The following is a 21,137-nucleotide window of genomic DNA, read 5'->3' as shown; positions in this document are numbered from 1 at the left end:
CCATATCCACCCCATAATAACCCCATATCCATCCCATAATAACCCCATATCCACCCCATAATACCCCCATATCCACCCCATATCCACCCCATATCCCCCCCATATCCACCCCATAATAACCCCATATCCATCCCATAATAACCCCCCATACCCCCCCCATATCCACCCCATAACCCCCCCATATCCCCCCCATATCCACCCCATAATAACCCCATATCCACCCCATAATAACCCCATATCCACCCCATAATAACCCCATATCCATCCCATAATAACCCCATATCCACCCCATAATAACCCCATATCCACCCCATAATAACCCCATATCCACCCCATAATAACCCCATATCCACCCCATAATAACCCCATATCCACCCCATAATAACCCCATATCCCCCCATAACCCCCCCATATCCACCCCATAATACCCCCATATCCATCCCATAATAACCCCATATCCACCCCATAATACCCCCATATCCATCCCATAATACCCCCCCATCGCTCACGACACCGCCGCAGCCTCCCCCTCAGGGTGCTCAGGGCAGCACCCATGGGTGCCCCTGGGGGGAGGGGCTCCCCCAGCAGCTCCTCCAGCAGCAGGGCTTGGGCGCAGGCCAGCACCAGGGTGCGGGGGGGGGTCCCGAGGCGTAGCCCCACCCCCACCCAACCTGTGGGTGGGGGTGGGGGGCACCCATGGGTGACACCTATGGGTGCTGGGGGGCACCTATGGGTGTCCCTATGCGTGCTGGGTGCCCCTATGGGTAATGTGTGCCCCTATGGGTGCCCCCTATGGGTGCCCCTATGGGTGCTGGGTGCCCCCTATGTGTGTCCCCTATGGGTGCCCCTATGGGTGCTGGGTGCCCCCTATGGGTGCCCCTATGGATGCTGGGTGCCCTCTATGGGTGCTGGGTGTCCCTATGGGTGCTGGGTGCCCCCTATGGGTGCCCTTATGGGTGCTGGGTCCCCCCTATGGGTGCCCCTATGGGTGCGGGGTCCGCCCTATGGGTGCTGGGTGCCCCCTATGTGTGCCCCCTATGCGTGCCCCCTATGGGTGCCCCTATAGGTGCCCCTATGGGTGCTGGGTGCCCCTATGGCTGCCCCTATGGGTGCTGGGTGCCCCTAGGTGTGTCCCCTATGGGTGCCCCTATGGGTGCTGGGTCCCCCCTATGGGTGCTGGGTGCCCCTATGGGTGTCCCTTATGGGTGCTGGGTGCCCCCTATGGGTGCCCCTATGGGTGCTGGGTACCCCTATGGGTGCCCCCTATGGGTCCCACTATGGGTGCTGGGTGCCCCTATGGGTGCTGGCTGCCCCTATGTGTGTCCCCTATGGGTGCTGGGTGCCCCCTATGGGTGCCCCCTATGGGTGCTGGGTGCCCCCTATGGGTCCCCCCTATGGGTCCCACTATGGGTGCTGGGTGCCCCTATGGGTGCTGGCTGCCCCTACGTGTGCCCCCTATGGGTGCCCCTATGGGTCCCCCCTATGGGTGCCCCTATGGGTGCTGGGTCCGCCCTATGGGTGTCCCCTATGGGTGCCCCTTATGGGTGCTGAGTCTGCCCTATGTGTCCCCCCTATGGGTGCTCCTATGGGTGCTGGGTCCGCCCTATGGGTGTCCCCTATGGGTGCCCCCTATGGGTGCCCCTATGGGTGCTGGGTGCCCCTATGGGTGCTGGCACCCACCTTCCGAGGGGCGCAGCACGATGAGGTACTGCTCGGGGCTGCACTCGATGGCCTTCTGCAGCTCAGCCTCGCTATGGGGCGGGAAGGATGGGTGCTGAGGTCCCCATTGGGTGCTGAGCACCCAATTAGGTCCCATTGGGTGCTGAGCACCCAATTAGGTCCTATTGGGTGCTGAGCTCCTCATTGGGTCCTGAGCAACCAATTGGGTCCCACTGGGTGCTGAGCTCCTCATTGGGTGCTGAGCACCCCATTGGGAGCTGAGCTCCCCATTGGGTGCTGAGCTCCCCATAGGGTCCCATTGGGTGCTGAGCACCCCATTGGGTCCCATTGGGTGCTGAGCTCCTCATTGGGTCCTGAGCACCCAATTGGGTCCCATTGGGTGCTGAGGTCCCCATTGGGTGCTGAGCTCCCCACTGGGTGCTGAGCACCCAATAGGGTCCCATTGGGTGCTGAGCTCCTCATTGGGTGCTGAGCTCCCCATAGGGTCCCATTGGGTGCTGAGCTCCTCATTGGGTGCTGAGCTCCCCATTGGGTGCTGAGCTCCCCATAGGGTCCCATTGGGTGCTGAGGTCCCCACTGGGTGCTGAGCTCCCAATTGGGTCCTATTGGGTGCTGAGCTCCTCATTGGGTGCTGAGCACCCCATTTGGAGCTGAGCTCCCCATTGGGTGCTGAGGTCCCCATAGGGTCCCATTGGGTGCTGAGCTCCTCATTGGGTGCTGAGCTCCTCATTGGGTCCTGAGCACCCAATTAGGTCCCATTGGGTGCTGAGCTCCTCATTGGGTCCTGAGCACCCAATTAGGTCCCATTGGGTGCTGAGCTCCTCATTGGGTGCTGAGCACCCGATTGGGTCCCATTGGGTGCTGAGCTCCTCATTGGGTGCTGAGCACCCCATTTGGAGCTGAGCTCCCCATTGGGTGCTGAGGTCCCCATAGGGTCCCATTGGGTGCTGAGCTCCTCATTGGGTGCTGAGCTCCTCATTGGGTCCCGAGCACCCCATTGGGTCCCATTGGGTGCTGAGCTCCTCATTGGGTGCTGAGCTCCCCATAGGGTCCCATTGGGTGCTGAGCTCCTCATTGGGTGCTGAGCTCCCCATAGGGTCCCATTGGGTGCTGAGCTCCTCATTGGGTGCTGAGCACCCAATTGGGTCCTGAGCACCCCATTGGGTCCCATTGGGTGCTGAGCTCCTCATTGGGTGCTGAGCTCCCCATTGGGTGCTGAGCTCCCCATTGGGTGCTGAGCTCCCCATTGGGTGCTGAGCTCCTCATTGGGTGCTGAGCTCCCCATTGGGTGCTGAGCTCGCCATTGGGTGCTGAGCACCCAATAGGGTCCCATAGGGTCCCCCCCCCCCCGCCATTGGGTGCTCTCTCACCTCTTGACCAATCGGTGCAGGGGGGCACCCAAGTGGAGGCGGAGGCGGGTGCTGAAGCCTGGGGGGGGAAATGGGTGACGTCATAATGACGTCACTGTGACATCACGGTGACGTCATGGTGACGTCATGGTGACACAGGAAAGGGGTGCATAGGGTGATATGGGGATGGGTGACATGGGGGGGGACAATGGGTGCCATTGGGTGCTATTGGGTGACATTGGGTGCCATTGGGTGCCATTGGGTGTCATTGGGTGCCATTGGGTGCCATTGGGTGTCATTGGGTGCCATTGGGAGGGCTATTGGGTGTCATTGGGTGCCATTGGGGGGGGCTATTGGGTGCCATTGGGTGCCATTGGGAGGGCTATTGGGTGTCATTGGGTGCCATTGGGGGGGGCTATTGGGTGCCATTGGGGGGGGCTATTGGGTGCCATTGGGTGCCATTGGGTACCATTGGGTGCCATTGGGGGGGCTATTGGGTGTCATTGGGTGCCATTGGGTGCTATTGGGTGACATTGGGTGCCATTGGGTGCCATTAGGTGCTATTGGGTGCCATTGGGTGCCATTGGGTGCCATTGGGTGCCATTGGGAGGGGTTGATGCCCCATTGGGTGCCATTGGGTGCCATTGGGGGGGGTTGATGACCCACTGGGTGCCATTGGGTGCCAATGGGTGCCATTGGGTGCTATTGGGTGACACTGGGTTCCATTGGGTGCCATTGGGTGCCATTGGGTGCCACTGGGTGCCATTGGGTGCCATTGGGTGCCATTGGGTACCATTGGGTGCCATTGGGTGCCATTGGGAGGGCTATTGGGTGTCATTGGGTGCCATTGAGGGGGGCTATTGGGTGCCATTGGGGGGGGCTATTGGGTGTCATTGGGTGCCATTGGGTGCTATTGGGTGTCATTGGGTGACATTGGGAGGGCTATTGGGTGTCATTGGGTGCCATTGGGGGGGGCTATTGGGTGCCATTGGGGGGGGCTATTGGGTGCCATTGGGTGCCATTGGGTACCATTGGGTGCCATTGGGGGGGCTATTGGGTGTCATTGGGTGCCATTGGGTGCTATTGGGTGACATTGGGTGCCATTGGGTGCCATTAGGTGCTATTGGGTGCCATTGGGTGCCATTGGGTGCCATTGGGTGCCATTGGGTGCCATTGGGAGGGGTTGATGCCCCATTGGGTGCCATTGGGTGCCATTGGGGGGGGTTGATGACCCACTGGGTGCCATTGGGTGCCATTGGGTACCATTGGGTACCATTGGGTGCCATTGGGTGCCATTGTGTGCCATTGGGTGCCATTGGGTGCCATTGGGTACCATTGGGTGCCATTGGGTGCCATTGGGTACCATTGGGTGCCATTGGGTGCCATTGGGTACCATTGGGTACCATTGGGTGCCATTGGGTGCCATTGGGTGCCACTGGGTGCCATTAGGAGGGGTTGATGACCCATTGGGTGCCATTGGGTACCAGTGGGTGCCATTGGGTACCATTGGGTGCCATTGGGTGCCATTGGGGGGGGTTGATGCCCCATTGGGTGCCATTGGGTGCCATTGGGTACCATTGGGATCCCATTGGGTACCATTGGGTGCCATTGGGTGCCATTGGGTGCCATTGGGGGGGGTTGATGCCCCATTGGGTGCCATTGGGTGCCATTGGGTACCATTGGGATCCCATTGGGTACCATTGGGTGCCATTGGGTGCCATTGGGTGCCATTGGGTGCCATTGGGTGCCATTGGGGGGGGTTGATGACCCATTGGGTGCCATTGGGTGCCATTGGGGGGGGTTGATGACCCATTGGGTGCCATTGGGTGCCATTGGGGGGGGGTTGATGCCACATTGGGTGCCATTGGGGGGGGTTAATGACCCATTGGGTACCATTGGGCGCCATTGGGTGCCATTGGGTGCCATTGGGTGCCATTGGGTACCATTGGGTGCCATTGGGTGCCATTGGGTGCCATTGGGTGCCATTGGGTACCATTGGGTGCCATTGGGTGCCATTGGGATCCCATTGGGTGCCATTGGGTGCCATTGGGTGCCATTGGGTACCATTGGGTGCCATTGGGTGCCACTGGGGGGGGGTTGATGCCCCATTGGGTGCCATTGGGTGCCATTGGGTGCCATTGGGTGCCATTGGATGCCATTGGGAGGGGTTGATGAACCATTGGGTGCCATTGGGTACCATTGGGTGCCATTGGGTGCCATTGGGTGCCATTGGGTGCCATCGGGTGCCATTGGGTGCCATCCACTCACCGGGCAGCAGCGGCTCCCGCGGGTTCACCTCGTCGGGGGTGGGGACAGCGATGGCTCCGCCCCCATCCTTGGCCACGCCCCTCAAGGCCCCGCCCAGCGCCAGCCGGAGGCGGGGCCTATTGAGGCTGCGCAGGCGCAGGGACCCCACGGCGCCCACGTTGGCGCCCACGTGGGTCACGAGCAGCAACGTCATCACCGCCCACGTGACCCTGGGAGAGCCAATGGGGTGAGAGCCCAAAACCCCATAGAGCCAATGGGGGACCCCAAAACCCCATAGAGCCAATGGGGGACCCCAAAACCCCATAGAGCCAATGGGGAGAGACCCCAAAACCCCATAGAGCCAATGGGGGACCCCAAAACCCCATAGAGCCAATGGGGAGAGACCCCAAAACCCCATAGAGCCAATGGGGAGAGACCCCAAAACCCCATAGAGCCAATGGGGAGAGACCCCAAAACCCCATAGAGCCAATGAGGCTGGACCCCAAAACCCCATAGAGCCAATGGGGAGAGAGCCAATGGGGAGAGAGCCAATGGGGGGCGGAGCCAGCTCCATTCATCCCTATTGAAGCCACGCCCCCATCCCCTTTGACCCCGCCCCCTGTGGGTCCCTCCCAGCCAATCAACGCTCAGCATCCCTTAGGCCACGCCCCCTTACCATGGCCGCCCCTCCAATGCCGGCAGCAGCAGCAGGGCCAGCAGCAGCCCGAGCCCATTCACCAGCGTCTCCTGCCCAGTATAAACCAGTATAAACCAGTATGGACCAGTATGGACCGGTATAAACCAGTATGGACCAGTATAAACCAGTATGGACCAGTATGGACCAGTATAAACCAGTATGGACTGGTATAAACCAGTATAGACCAGTATGGACCAGTATAAACCAGTATGGACCGGTATGGACCAGTTCACCCCAGTGCATCCCAGTCCATCCCATTCCATCCCAGTCCATCCCAATCCCATCCCAATCCCATCCCAGTTCCATCCCAGTTCACCCCAGTCCATCCCAATCCATCCCAGTCCATCCCAGTCCATCCCAGTGCATCCCAGTTCATCCCAGTCCATCCCAGTTCCATCCCAATCCCATCCCAGTCCATCCCAGTCCATCCCAATCCCATCCCAGTCCATCCCATTCCCATCCCAGTTCCATCCCATTCCCATCCCAGTCCATCCCAGTCCCTCTCAATCCCATCCCAGTCCATCCCAGTCCATCCCAGTCCATCCCAGTTCCATCCCAGTGCATCCCAGTCCATCCCAGTTCCATCCCAGTCCATCCCAGTCCCTCTCAATCCCATCGCAGTCCATCCCAGTCCATCCCAATCCCATCCCAGTCCATCCCAGTCCATCCCAGTTCCATCCCAGTCCATCCCAGTCCATCCCATTCCCATCCCAGTCCATCCCAGTCCATCCCAATCCCATCCCATTCCATCCCATCCCATCCCAGTCCATCCCAGTCCATCCCAGTCCATCCCAATCCCATCCCAGTCCATCCCAGTCCATCCCAGTCCATCCCAGTCCATCCCATTCCCATCCCAGTCCATCCCAGTCCCTCTCAATCCCATCCCAGTTCCATCCCAGTCCATCCCAGTCCATCCCAATCCCATCCCAGTCCATCCCAATCCCATCCCAGTCCATCCCAGTCCATCCCAGTCCATCCCAGTCCATCCCAGTCCCCACCTGGCTGCTGTCCTTGGCTGCCACCTCGGCCACGTTGTCCCTCCGGGCCTGGTGCACGGCCAGAGCGGCGCGGGTGGCACCGCCGGCGACCCCCACCACGCACTGGGGGACCAGTATAAACCAGTATAAACCAGTATAAACCAGTATAAACCAGTATGGACCAGTACGGACCAGTATGGACCAGTATAAACCAATATGGAGCAATATGGACCAGCACATCACTTCAATACACTCCAATACGCACCAGTGCCATCCTCATTACACATTGGGTCCAAACCAGTATAAACCAGTATAAACCAGTATGGACCAGTATGGACCAGTATGGACCAATATGGACCAGCACATCACACCAATACACTCCAATACACACCAGTGCCATCCTCATCACACATTGGGTCCATACCAGTATAAACCAGTATAAACCAGTATGGACCAGTATGGACCAGTATGGACTAGTATGGACCAGTATGGACCAGTATGGACCGGTATGGACCAATATGGACCAGCACATCACTCCAATACACTCCAATACACACCAGTGCCATCCTCATCACATATTGGGACCATACCAGTATAAACCAGTATAAACCAGTATGGACCAGTATAAACCAGTATAAACCAGTATAAACCAGTATGGACCAGTATGGACCGGTATGGACCGGTATGGACCAGTATGGACCGGTATGGACCAGCACATCACTCCAATACACTCCAATACACACCAGTGCCATCCTCATCACACATTGGGTCCATACCAGTATAAACCAGTATAAACCAGTATAAACCAGTATAAACCAGTATGGACCAGTATGGACCAGTATAAACCAGTATGGACCAGCACATCACTCCAATACACTCCAATACACACCAGTGCCATCCTCATCACACATTGGGTCCATACCAGTATAAACCAGTATAAACCAGTATGGACCAGTATAAACCAGTATGGACCGGTATGGACCAGTATAAACCAGTATGGACCAGTATGGACCGGTATGGACCAGTATAAACCAGTACGGACCAGTATGGACCAGTATAAACCAGTATGGACCAGTATGGACCAGTATGGACCAGTATAAACCAGTATGGACCAGTATGGACCAGTATAAACCAGTATGGACCAGTACGGACCAGTATGGACCAGTATGGACCAGTATAAACCAGTATGGACCAGTATGGACCAGTATAAACCAGTATGGACCAATATGGACCAGTATGGACCAGTATAAACCAGTATGGACCAGTACACATATTGCCCCCCCCCCATTACCCCCCATTGCCCCCCCTCAAGCCCCGCCCCTCCCTATGACGTCACCTTTCCCGCCGCCGCCAACGTCAGGAGGGCGGGGCCAGCGCGGGGCCAACCCGGCGCGAGCAGCTCCAGCAGCAGCGCCACGTCATTGATGACGTCAGCGGCCAGCCTGCGAGGGCCAATGGGAGATGGGGGGGAGGGAGGAAGGGAGGGAGGAAGAAAGGGGGCGGAGCCAATGGGGGAAGGGGGCGAGGCTGAGCCAATGGGAGGGGGGGAGGGTGGGTGTGAATGGGGAAGGGGGCGGGGCTTAATGAAAGGGGCGGGGTTTGGGGAGGGGGCGCGGCTTAGGGAAGGGGGCGGGGCGTGGCTTATGGGGGCGGGGTTTGGGGAAGGGGACGTGGCTTAGGGAAGGAGGCGTGGCTTAGGGAAGGGGGCGGGGTTTGGGGAAGTGGGCGGGGCTTGGGGAAGGGGGTGTGGCTTATGGAGGGGCGGGGTTTTGGGAAGGGGGCGTAGCTTGGGAAAAGGATGGGGTTTTGAGAAGGGGCGGGGCTTAGGGAAAGGGGCGGGGTTTGGGGAAGGGGCGGGGTTTATGGAAGAGGCGGGGTTTGCGGGAAGGGGGCGTGGCTTGGGAAGGGGCGGGGTTTGGTGAAGGGGCGTGGCTTAGGGAAGGGGTGGGGTTTGGGGAAGGGGTGGGGTTTGAGGAAGTGGGCAGGGCTTGGGGAAGGGGGCGTGGCTTAGGGAAGGATGTGGGGGTTGGGGAAGAGGCGGGGCTTAGGGAAGGGGGCGGGGTTTGGGGAAGGAGGTGGGGCTTGGGGACGGGGCGGGGCTTAAGGAAGGGGTGGGGTTGGGGGAAGGGGGCGTGGCTTAAGGGGCGGGGCTTAGGTAAGGGGCGGGGTTTGGGGAAGTGGGCGGGGCTTGTGAACGGGGGCGTGGCTTAAGGAAGGAGCAGGGCTTATGGAAGGGGTGGGGTTGGGGGAAGGGGGCGTGGCTTAAGGGGCGGGGTTTGGGGAAGTGGACGGGGTTTTGGAGAGGGGGCGTGGCCTAAGGAAGGGGCGGGGCTTATGGGAGGGGCGTGGCTTAGGTAAGGGGGCGTGGCTTGGGGGAATGGGGCGTGGCTTAAGGAAGGGGTGGGGCTTAGTAAATGGGGCGGGGCTTTGAGAAGGGGCGGGGTCGATAAAAGGGGCGGGGCTTGGGGAAGTGGCGCGGTTTGCGGGAAGGGGGCGGGGCTTAGGGAAGGGGCGGGTCCTGAAGGGGGCGTGGTTTAATGAAGGGGCGGAGCTTATGGAAGAGGGCGTGGTTTGCGGGAATGAGGCGGGGCTTAGGGAAGGGACGGGGTTTGGGAAGGGCGTGTGGCTTGGGAAGGGGCGGGGTTTAGGGAAGGGGCGTGGCTTAGGGAAGGGGGCGTGGCCTCACCGCCACTGCTTTGCCTCGCAGTCCAGGCGGCTCCTATTGGGGGGGGGAACCGGTATGGACCAGTAAGGACCAGTGCCCCCCCCCACCATTGACTCCCATTGCTCACCCAGTGTGATCCCAGTTCATCCCATTCCCATCCCAGTCCCATCCCAGTTCCATCCCAGTCCCTCCCAGTCCATCCCAGTCCATCCCAGTTCATCCCAATCCCATCCCAGTTCCATCCCAGTTCATCCCATCCCATCCCAGTCCATCCCAGTCCATCCCATTCCCATCCCAGTTCCATCCCAGTTCATCCCAGTCCATCCCAGTCCCTCCCAGTCCATCCCAGTCCATCCCAGTTCATCCCAATCCCATCCCAGTTCCATCCCAGTTCATCCCATTCCCATCCCAGTTCCATCCCAGTTCATCCCAGTCCATCCCAGTCCCTCCCAGTCCATCCCAGTCCATCCCAGTTCATCCCAATCCCATCCCAGTTCCATCCCAGTTCATCCCATTCCCATCCCAGTTCCATCCCAGTTCATCCCAGTCCATCCCAGTCCCTCCCAGTCCATCCCAGTCCATCCCAGTTCAATCCCAGGCCATCCCAATCCATCCCAGTCCATCCCAATCCCATCCCAGTCCATCCCAGTCCATCCCAGTCCCTCCCATTCCCATCCCAGTCCATCCCAGTGCTCACCCCTGCAGGCAGGTGAACGTGATTCTCGTCACCATCCCCACCCCATCTGTGGGGGACACAAATTTGGGGTGAAAAAGGGGGATTTTGGGTCAAAAAGGGGGTTTTGGGGTGAAAAAGGGGGATTTTGGGTCAAAAAGGGGATTTGGGGTGAAAAAGGGGGATTTTAGGTCAAAAGGGGTTTTTGGGGTGAAAAAGGGGGATTTTGGGTCAAAAAGGGGTTTTGGGGTGAAAAAGGGGGATTTTGGGTCAAAAAGGGGAATTTGGGGTGAAAAGTGGGGATTTTGGGTCAAAATGGGGTTTGGGGTGAAAAAGGGGGATTTTGGGTCAAAAAGGGGATTAGGGGTGAAAAAGGGGGATTTTGGGTCAAAAAGGGGGGTTTGGGGTGAAAAAGGGGGATTTGGGGAAAAACGGGGGGGTTTTGGGGTGAAAAAGGGGGATTTTGGGTCAAAAAGGGGGTTTGGGGTGAAAAAGGGGGATTTTGGGTCAAAAAGGGGTTTTGGGGTGAAAAAGGGGGATTTTGGGTCAAAAGGGGGTTTTGGGTGAAAAAGGGCGATTTTGGGTCAAAAAGGGGGTTTGGGGTGAAAAAGGGGGATTTTGGGTCAAAATGGGGTTTGGGGTTAAAAAGGGGGATATTGGGTCAAAAAGGGGGTTTGGGGTGAAAAAGCGGGATTTTGGGTCAAAAGGGGGTTTTGGGGTGAAAAAGGAAGTTTTTGGGTCAAAAAGGGGGTTTGGAGTGAAAAAAGGGGATTTTGGGTCAAAAGGTGTTTTGGGGTGAAAATGGGGGATTTTGGGTCAAAAAGGGGATTTGGGGTGAAAAAGGGGGATTTTGGGTCAAAATGGGGTTTGGGGTGAAAAAGGGGGATTTTGGGTCAAAAAGGGGGTTTTGGGGTGAAAAAGGAAGTTTTTGGGTCAAAAAGGGGGTTTGGGGTGAAAAAAGGGGATTTTGGGTCAAAAGGGGGTTTTGGGGTGAAAATGGGGGATTTTGGGTCAAAAAGGGGATTTGGGGTGAAAAAGGAGGATTTTGGGTCAAAAAGGGGGTTTGGGGTGAAAAAGGGGGATTTTTGGGTCAAAAAGGGGGTTTGGGGTGAAAAAGGGGGATTTTGGGTTAAAAAGGAGGGTTTGGGGTGAAAAAGGGGGATTTTGGGTCAAAAATGGGTTTTGGGGTGAAAAAGGGGGATTTTGGGAAAAAAAGGGGTTTTGGGGTGAAAAAGGGGGATTTTGGGAAAAAATGGGGGGTTTGGGGGAAAAAGGGGGATTTTGGGGTGAAAAAGGGGGGGTTTGGGGTGAAAAAGGGGGATTTTGGGAAAAACGGGGGGTTTTGGGGTGAAAAAGGGGGATTTGGGGAAAAATGGGGGGTTTTGGGGTGAAAAAGGGGGATTTTGGGTCAAAAAGGGGAATTTGGGGTGAAAAGGGGGGATTTTGGGTCAAAATGGGGTTTGGGGTGAAAAAGGGGGATTTTGGGTCAAAAAGGGGTTTTGGGGTGAAAAAGGGGGATTTTGGGTCAAAAAGGGGTTTTGGGGTGAAAAAGGGGGATTCTGGGTCAAAAAGGGGGTTTGGGGTGAAAAAGGGGGATTTTGGGTCAAAAGGGGTTTTGGGGTGAAAAAGGGGGATTTTGGGTCTAAAAGGGGTTTTGGGTCAAAAAAGGGTGATTTTGGGTCAAAAGGGATTTGGGGTGAAAAAGGGGGATTTTGGGTCAAAAAGGGGATTTGGGGTGAAAAAGAGGATTTTGGGTCAAAAAGGGGGTTTGGGGGTGAAAAAGTGGGATTTTGGGTCAAAAAGGGGGTTTGGGGTGAAAAAGGGGGATTTTGGGTCAAAAGGGGTTTTGCGGTGAAAAAGGGGGATTTCGGGTCAAAAGGGGTTTTGGGGTGAAAAAGGGGGATTTCGGGTCAAAAAGGGGTTTGGGGTGAAAAAGGGGGATTCTGGGTCAAAAGGGGGTTTTGGGGTGAAAAAGGGTGATTTTGGGTCAAAAAAGGGTGATTTTGGGTCAAAATGAGGTTTGGGGTGAAAAAGGGTAATTTTGGTCAAAATGGGGTTTGGGGTGAAAAAAGGGGATTTTGGGTTGAGATTTGCGGTGAAAAATGAGGTTTTTGTGGTCTGGAAAGCAGATTTTGGGGTGAAAAAAGGGGATTTTGGGGTGAAATGAGGGGATTTTGGGGTTAAACCGGGGGTTTTTGGGGTCGCCAGATCTGTTTTGGGGGGTTTTGGGGTGGAACGGGGCAGGTTTTGGGGTGAAAAAGGGGGTTTCTGGGGTCACTGGAGCTGTTTTGGGGGTGAAACCGGGGGTTTTTGGGGTCGCCGGATGCGTTTTTGGGGTTTTCATTGTGGGAAAGGGCCATTTTGGGGGTGAAAATGGGCGTTTTTGGGGTCACTGAAGCCATTTTTGGGGTGAAACCACAGGATTTCGGGGTCGCCGGATGCATTTTTGGGGGTTTCTCGTCGGGAAAGGGCCATTTTTGGGGTGAAAAGCAGCGTTTTCGGAGTCACCAGATCCGTTTTTGGGTGTTTTGGGGGGTAAAGGGCCGTTTTTGGGATGAAAATGGGGGTTTTTGGGGGCACTGGATGCGTTTCTGGGGGTTTTCATGGTGGGAAAGGGCCGTTTTTGGGGTGAAAAGTGGCATTTTTGGGGTGAAACCAGGGTTTTTTGGGGTCGCTGGATGCGTCTCTGGGGGTTTCGCATCGGGAAAGGGCCATTTTTGGGGTGAAAAGGGCCGGTTTTGGGGTGAAAAAGGGGGTTTCTGGGGTCACTGGAGCCATTTTTGGGGTGAAACCGGGGGTTTTTGGGGTCGCCGGATGCGTTTCTGGGGGTTTCATGGTGGGAAAGGGCCATTTTTGGGGTGAAAATGGGGGGTTTTGGGGTTGCCGGATGCGTTTTCGGGGGTTTTGTGGTGGGAAAGGTCCATTTTTGGGTTGAAAAGGGGCGTTTTTGGGGTCGCCAGATCCGTTTTGGGGTGTTTGGGGGGGTAAAGGGCCGTTTTTGGGGTGAAAATGGGGGTTTTTGGGGTCACTCGATGAGTTTCTGGGGGCTTCATGGTGGGAAAGGGCCATTTTTGGGGTGAAAAGGGGAATTTTTGGGGTGAAAAGGGGAATTTTGGGGGTGAAAAGGGGCATTTTTGGGGTGAAACCAGGGGTTTTGGGGGTCGCCGGATGTGTTTCTGGGGGTTTCATGGTGGAAAAGGGCCATTTTTGGGGTGAAAAGGGGCATTTTTGGGGTGAAACCAGGGTTTTTTGGGGTTGCCAGATGCGTTTTTGGGGGTTTCATGGTGGGAAAGGGCCATTTTTGGGGTGAAAAGAGGCATTTTTGGGGTGAAACCAGGAGTTTTCGGGGTCGCCGGATGCGTTTCTGGGGGTTTCATGGTGGAAAAGGGCCATTTTTGGGGTGAAAAAGGGTTTTTTTGGGGTGAAACCAGGGGTTTTCGGGGTCGCCGGACGCATTTCCGGGGGTTTCGCGTCGGGAAAAGGCCATTTTTGGGGTGAAAAAGGGGGTTTTTGGGTTCGCTGACCCCGCAGCAGCCAGGTGAGGGTGGCCCCGGTGACGGTGGCGGCGCCGTCGCCCACCCCCATGGCCTGGAGCACGGCGCGGGCAGAGAGGGAACCGGCCAATGAGGAGCAGAGGGCCTGGAGAGAGACCAGTGAGAACCAGTTAGAACCAGTTAGAACCAGTTAGAGACCAGTGAGAACCAGTTAGAGACCAGTTAGAGACCAGTTAGAGACCAGTTAGAACCAGTTAGAACCAGTTAGAGACCAGTTAGAACCAGTTAGAACCAGTTAGAGACCAGTTAGAACCAGTTAGAGACCAGTTAGAGACCAGTTAGAACCAGTTAGAACCAGTTAGGACCAGTTAGAGACCAGTTAGAACCAGTTAGAGACCAGTTAGAACCAGTTAGAACCAGTTAGAGACCAGTTAGAACCAGTTAGAACCAGTTAGAACCAGTTAGAACCAGTTAGAACCCGTTAGAGACCAGTTAGAACCAGTTAGAACCAGTTAGAGACCAGTTACAACCAGTTAGAACCAGTTAGAGACCAGTTAGAACCAGTTAGAACCAGTTAGAGACCAGTTAGAACCAGTTAGAGACCAGTTAGAGACCAGTTAGAACCAGTTAGAACCAGTTAGAGACCAGTTAGAACCAGTTAGAACCAGTTAGAACCAGTTAGAGACCAGTTAGAACCAGTTAGAACCAGTTAGAGACCAGTTAGAACCAGTTAGAGACCAGTTAGAACCAGTTACAACCAGTTAGAACCAGTTAGAACCAGTTAGAACCAGTTAGAGACCAGTTAGAACCAGTTAGAACCAGTTAGAGACCAGTTAGAACCAGTTAGAACCAGTTAAAACCAGTTAGAACCAGTTAGAACCAGTTAGAACCAGTTAGAACCAGTTAGAGACCAGTGAGAACCAGTGAGAACCAGTTAGAGACCAGTTAGAGACCAGTTAGAACCAGTTAGAACCAGTTAGAACCAGTTAGAGACCAGTTAGAGACCAGTTAGAACCAGTTAGAGACCAGTTAGAACCAGTTAGAGACCAGTTAGAACCAGTTAGAACCAGTTAGAACCAGTTAGAACCAGTTAGAACCAGTTAGAACCCGTTAGAGACCAGTTAGAACCAGTTAGAACCAGTTAGAGACCAGTTACAACCAGTTAGAACCAGTTAGAGACCAGTTAGAACCAGTTAGAACCAGTTAGAGACCAGTTAGAACCAGTTAGAGACCAGTTAGAGACCAGTTAGAACCAGTTAGAACCAGTTAGAGACCAGTTAGAACCAGTTAGAACCAGTTAGAACCAGTTAGAGACCAGTTAGAACCAGTTAGAACCAGTTAGAGACCAGTTAGAACCAGTTAGAGACCAGTTAGAACCAGTTACAACCAGTTAGAACCAGTTAGAACCAGTTAGAACCAGTTAGAACCAGTTAGAGACCAGTTAGAACCAGTTAGAACCAGTTAAAACCAGTTAGAACCAGTTAGAACCAGTTAGAACCAGTTAGAACCAGTTAGAGACCAGTGAGAACCAGTGAGAACCAGTTAGAGACCAGTTAGAGACCAGTTAGAACCAGTTAGAGACCAGTTAGAACCAGTTAGAGACCAGTTAGAACCAGTTAGAACCAGTTAGAACCAGTTAGAACCAGTTAGAACCCGTTAGAGACCAGTTAGAACCAGTTAGAACCAGTTAGAGACCAGTTACAACCAGTTAGAACCAGTTAGAGACCAGTTAGAACCAGTTAGAACCAGTTAGAGACCAGTTAGAACCAGTTAGAGACCAGTTAGAGACCAGTTAGAACCAGTTAGAACCAGTTAGAGACCAGTTAGAACCAGTTAGAACCAGTTAGAACCAGTTAGAGACCAGTTAGAACCAGTTAGAACCAGTTAGAGACCAGTTAGAACCAGTTAGAGACCAGTTAGAACCAGTTACAACCAGTTAGAACCAGTTAGAACCAGTTAGAACCAGTTAGAGACCAGTTAGAACCAGTTAGAACCAGTTAGAGACCAGTTAGAACCAGTTAGAACCAGTTAGAACCAGTTAGAGACCAGTTAGAACCAGTTAGAACCAGTTAGAACCAGTTAGAACCAGTTAGAGACCAGTTAGAACCAGTTAGAGACCAGTGAGAACCAGTTAGAACCAGTTAAAAGCAGTTAGAACCAGTTAGAGACCAGTTAGAACCAGTTAGAGACCAGTTAGAACCAGTTAGAGACCAGTTAGAACCAGTTAGAGACCAGTTAGAACCAGTTAGAACCAGTTAGAGACCAGTTAGAACCAGTTAGAACCAGTTAGAGACCAGTTAGAACCAGCTAGAACCAGTTAAAACCAGTTAGAGACCAGTTAGAGACCAGTTAGAACCAGTTAGAACCAGTTAGAGACCAGTTAGAACCAGTTAGAACCAGTTAGAACCAGTTAGAACCTGTTAGAACCAGTTAGAGACCAGTTAGAACCAGTTAGAACCAGTTAGAACCAGTTAGAACCAGTTAGAGACCAGTTAGAACCAGTTAGAGACCAGTTAGAGACCAGTTAGAACCAGTTAGAACCAGTTAGAGACCAGTTAGAGACCAGTTAGAACCAGTTAGAACCAGATAGAACCAGTTAGAGACCAGTTAGAGACCAGTTAGAACCAGTTAGAGACCAGTTAGAACCAGTTAGAACCAGTTAGAGACCAGTTAGAACCAGTTAGAGACCAGTTAGAGACCAGTTAGAACCAGTTAGAACCAGTTAGAACCAGTTAGAGACCAGTTAGAACCAGTTAGAACCAGTTAGAACCAGTTAGAGACCAGTTAGAACCAGTTAGAACCAGTTAGAGACCAGTTAGAACCAGTTAGAACCAGTTAGAACCAGTTAGAGACAAGTCAGAACCAGTTAGAGCCAGTTAGAACCCGTTAGAGACCAGTTAGAACCAGTTAGAGACCAGTTAGAGACCAGTTAGAACCAGTTAGAACCAGTTAGAACCAGTTAGAGACCAGTTAGAACCAGTTAGAGACCAGTTAGAGACCAGTTAGAACCAGTTAGAACCTGTTAGAACCAGTTAGAGACCAGTGAGAACCAGTTAGAACCAGTTAGAACCAGTTAGAGACCAGTTAGAACCAGTTAGAACCAGTTAGAACCAGTTAGAGACCAGTTAGAACCAGTTAGAACCAGTTAGAACCAGTTAGAGACCAGTTAGAGACCAGTTAGAACCAGTTAGAACCAGTTAGAGACCAGTTAGAACCAGTTAGAACCAGTTAGAACCAGTTAGAGCCAGTTAGAACCAGTTAAAACCAGTTAGAACCAGTTAGAGACCAGTTAGAACCAGTTAGAACCAGTTAGAGACCAGTTAGAACCAGTTAGAACCAGTTAGAACCAGTTAGAACCAGTTAGAGACCAGTTAGAACCAGTTAGAACCAGTTAGAACCAGTTAGAGACCAGTTAGAACCAGTTAGAGACCAGTTAGAGACCAGTTAGAACCAGTTAGAGACCAGTTAGAACCAGTGAGAACCAGTTAGAACCAGTTAGAACCAGTTAGAGACCAGTTAGAACCAGTTAGAACCAGTTAGAGACCAGTTAGAACCAGTTAGAACCAGTTAGAACCAGTGAGAACCAGTTAGAACCAGTTAGAGACCAGTTAGAACCAGTTAGAGACCAGTTAGAACCAGTTAGAACCAGTTAGAGACCAGTTAGAACCAGTTAGAACCAGTTAGAACCAGTTAGAACCAGTTAGAACCAGTTAGAACCCGTTAGAGACCAGTTAGAACCAGTTAGAACCAGTTAGAGACCAGTTACAACCAGTTAGAACCAGTTAGAGACCAGTTAGAACCAGTTAGAGACCAGTTAAAACCAGTTAGAACCAGTTAGAGACCAGTTAGAACCAGTTAGAGACCAGTTAGAACCAGTTAGAGACCAGTTAGAACCAGTTAGAGACCAGTTAGGACCAGTGAGAACCAGTGAGAAACAGTTAGAACCAGTTAGAACCAGTTAGAGACCAGTGAGAACCAGTGAGAACCAGTTAGAACCAGTTAGAGACCAGTTAGAACCAGTTAGAACCAGTTAGAACCAGTTAGAGACCAGTTAGAACCAGTTAGAGACCAGTTAGAACCAGTTAGAGACCAGTGAGAACCAGTTAGAGACCAGTTAGAACCAGTTAGAACCAGTTAGAGACCAGTGAGAACCAGTGAGAACCAGTTAGAACCAGTTAGAACCAGTTAGAACCAGTTAGAGACCAGTTAGAACCAGTTAGAGACCAGTTAGAGACCAGTTAGAACCAGTTAGAACCAGTTAGAGACCAGTTAGAACCAGATAGAACCAGATAGAGACCAGTTAGAGACCAGTTAGAACCAGTTAGAACCAGTTAGAACCAGTTAGAGACCAGTTAGAGACCAGTTAGAACCAGTTAGAGACCAGTTAGAACCAGTTAGAACCAGTTAGAGACCAGTTAGAACCAGTTAGAACCAGTTAGAGACCAGTTAGAACCAGTTAGAACCAGTTAGGACCAGTTAGAGACCAGTTAGAACCAGTTAGAACCAGTTAGGACCAGTTAGAGACCAGTTAGAACCAGTTAGAACCAGTTAGAGACCAGTTAGAACCAGTTAGAACCAGTTAGAACCAGTTAGAACCAGTTAGAGACCAGTTAGAACCGGTTAGAACCGGTTAGAACCGGTTAGAACCAGTTAGAACCAGTTAGAGACCAGTTAGAACCAGTTAGAACCAGTTAGAACCAGTTAGAGACCAGTTAGAACCAGTTAGAACCTGTTAGAGACCAGTTAGAACCAGTTAGAACCAGTTAGAGACCAGTTAGAACCAGTTAGGACCAGTTAGAGACCAGTTAGAACCAGTTAGAGACCAGTTAGAGACCAGTTAGAGACCAGTTAGAACCAGTTAGAACAAGTTAGAGACCAGTTAGAACCAGTTAGAACCAGTTAGAACCAGTTAGAGACCAGTTAGAACCAGTTAGAACCAGTTAGAGACCAGTTAGAACCAGTTAGAACCAGTTAGAACCAGTTAGAGACCAGTTAGAGACCAGTTAGAACCAGTTAGAACCAGTTAGAACCAGTTAGAGACCAGTTAGAGACCAGTTAGAACCAGTTAGAACCAGTTAGAACCAGTTAGAGACCAGATAGAACCAGTTAGAGACCAGTTAGAACCAGTTAGAACCAGTTAGAACCAGTTAGAACCAGTTAAAACCAGTTAGAGACCAGTGAGAACCAGTTAGAACCAGTTAGAACCAGTTAGAGACCAGTTAGAACCAGTTAGAACCAGTTAGAGACCAGTTAGAACCAGTTAGAACCAGTTAGAGACCAGTTAGAGACCAGTTAGAACCAGTTAGAGACCAGTTAGAGACCAGTTAGAACCAGTTAGAACCAGTTAGAACCAGTTAGAGACCAGTTAGAGACCAGCTAGAACCAGTTAGAGACCAGTTAGAACCAGTTAGAACCAGTTAGAACCAGATAGAACCAGATAGAGACCAGTTAGAACCAGTTAGAGACCAGTTAGAACCAGTTAGAACCAGTTAGAACCAGTTAGAGACCAGTTAGAGACCAGTTAGAACCAGTTAGAACCAGTTAGAACCAGTTAGAGACCAGTGAGAACCAGTTAGAACCAGTTAGAACCAGTTAGAGACCAGTTAGAACCAGTTAGAGATTAGTGAGAACCAGTTAGAGACCAGTTAGAGACCAGTTAGAACCAGTTAGAGACCAGTGAGAACCAGTTAGAACCAGTTAGAACCAGTTAGAGACCAGTTAGAACCAGTTAGAGACCAGTGAGAACCAGTTAGAGACCAGTTAGAGACCAGTTAGAGACCAGTTAGAACCAGTTAGAACCAGTTAGAACCAGTTAGAGACCAGTTAGAACCAGTTAGAACCAGTTAGAACCAGTTAGAGATTAGTGAGAACCAGTTAGAACCAGTTAGAGACCAGTTAGAACCAGTTAGAACCAGTTAGAGACCAGTGAGAACCAGTTAGAACCAGTTAGAACCAGTTAGAGACCAGTTAGAACCAGTTAGAGACCAGTGAGAACCAGTTAGAGACCAGTTAGAGACCAGTTAGAGACCAGTTAGAACCAGTTAGAACCAGTTAGAACCAGTTAGAGACCAGTTAGAACCAGTTAGAACCAGTTAGAACCAGTTAGAGAGCAGTTAGAACCAGTTAGAGACCAGTTAGAACCAGTTAGAACCAGTTAGAACCAGTTAGAACCAGTTAGAGACCAGTTAGAACCAGTTAGAACCAGTTAGAACCAGTTAGAACCAGTTAGAGACCAGTGAGAACCAGTTAGAACCAGTTAGAACCAGTTAGAACCAGTTAGAGACCAGTTAGAACCAGTTAGAACCAGTTAGAGACCAGTTAGAACCAGTTAGAGACCAGTTAGAACCAGTTAGAACCAGTTAGAACCAGTTAGAACCAGTTAGAGACCAGTTAGAACCAGTTAGAACCAGTTAGAGACCAGTTAGAACCAGTTAGAACCAGTTAGAGACCAGTTAGAACCAGTTAGAACCAGTTAGAGACCAGTTAGAACCAGTTAGAGACCAGTTAGAACCAGTTAGAGACCAGTTAGAACCAGTTAGAACCAGTTAGAACCAGTTAGAACCCAGTTAGAACCAGTTAGAGACCAGTTAGAGACCAGTTAGAACCAGTTAGAACCAGTTAGAACCAGTTAGAGACCAGTTAGAACCAGTTAGAGACCAGTGAGAACCAGTTAGAACCAGTTAGAGACCAGTTAGAGACCAGTTAGAGACCAGTTAGAACCAGTTAGAACCAGTTAGAGACCAGTTAGAACCAGTTAGAGACCAGTTAGAACCAGTTAGAACCAGTTAGAACCAGTTAGAGACCAGTTAGAACCAGTTAGAACCAGTTAGAGACCAGTTAGAACCAGTTAGAACCAGTTAGAACCAGTTAAAACCAGTTAAAACCAGTTAGAACCAGTTCCCCCCCCCAGTACCTGCAGGGAGTCCCACAACTGGTACTGGAGGTAATCGGGGCTCACGCTATGGGGGTATCCATGGGGCAGGAACACTCGCTATGGGGCAGGAAGAAGGGGGGGGGAGACATTGAGCCCTATAGAGCCCATAGGCACCAGGACCCCCTGCCCCATAGATCCCTATGGGCCCCATTGACCCCAATATCCCCTGCCCCATAGAGCCCTATGGGCCCCATTGACCCCAATATCCCCTGCCCCATGGAGCCCTATGGGCCCCATTGACCCCAATATCCCCTGCCCCATAGAGCCCTATTGACCCCAATATCCCCTGCCCCATAGAGTCCTATGGGCCCCATTGACCCCAATATCCCCTGCCCCATAGAGCCCTATGGGCCCCATTGACCCCAATATCCCCTGCCCCATAGAGCCCTATGGGCCCCATTGACCCCAATATCCCCTGCCC

At 52.4% G+C, this 21,137-nt stretch overlaps 1 protein-coding gene across 1 annotated transcript; it reads right to left on the bottom strand.

The window, feature by feature from the left end:
• Positions 1-509: 509 nt before the first annotated feature.
• RUSF1 (RUS family member 1) lies at positions 510-20,773 on the bottom strand (the record flags this gene model as incomplete). Its single annotated transcript, XM_062606870.1, has 11 exons — positions 510-671; positions 1,681-1,751; positions 3,051-3,108; positions 5,298-5,506; positions 5,953-6,023; positions 6,972-7,073; positions 8,287-8,392; positions 9,637-9,669; positions 10,313-10,358; positions 13,813-13,927; positions 20,696-20,773. Coding segments are annotated over 11 exons (1,051 nt in total), but the record flags the coding sequence as incomplete, so codon positions are not given.
• Positions 20,774-21,137: the final 364 nt, after the last annotated feature.

This window comes from Pezoporus occidentalis, unplaced genomic scaffold, assembly GCF_034315485.1.
Source record: "Pezoporus occidentalis ecotype Australia unplaced genomic scaffold, CSIRO_AGI_Poc_V1 ctg983, whole genome shotgun sequence".
Taxonomy (NCBI): domain Eukaryota; kingdom Metazoa; phylum Chordata; class Aves; order Psittaciformes; family Psittacidae; genus Pezoporus; species Pezoporus occidentalis.
Note: the sequence above shows the minus strand (reverse complement) of the source record. Positions and strands in the feature narration are given on the sequence as shown.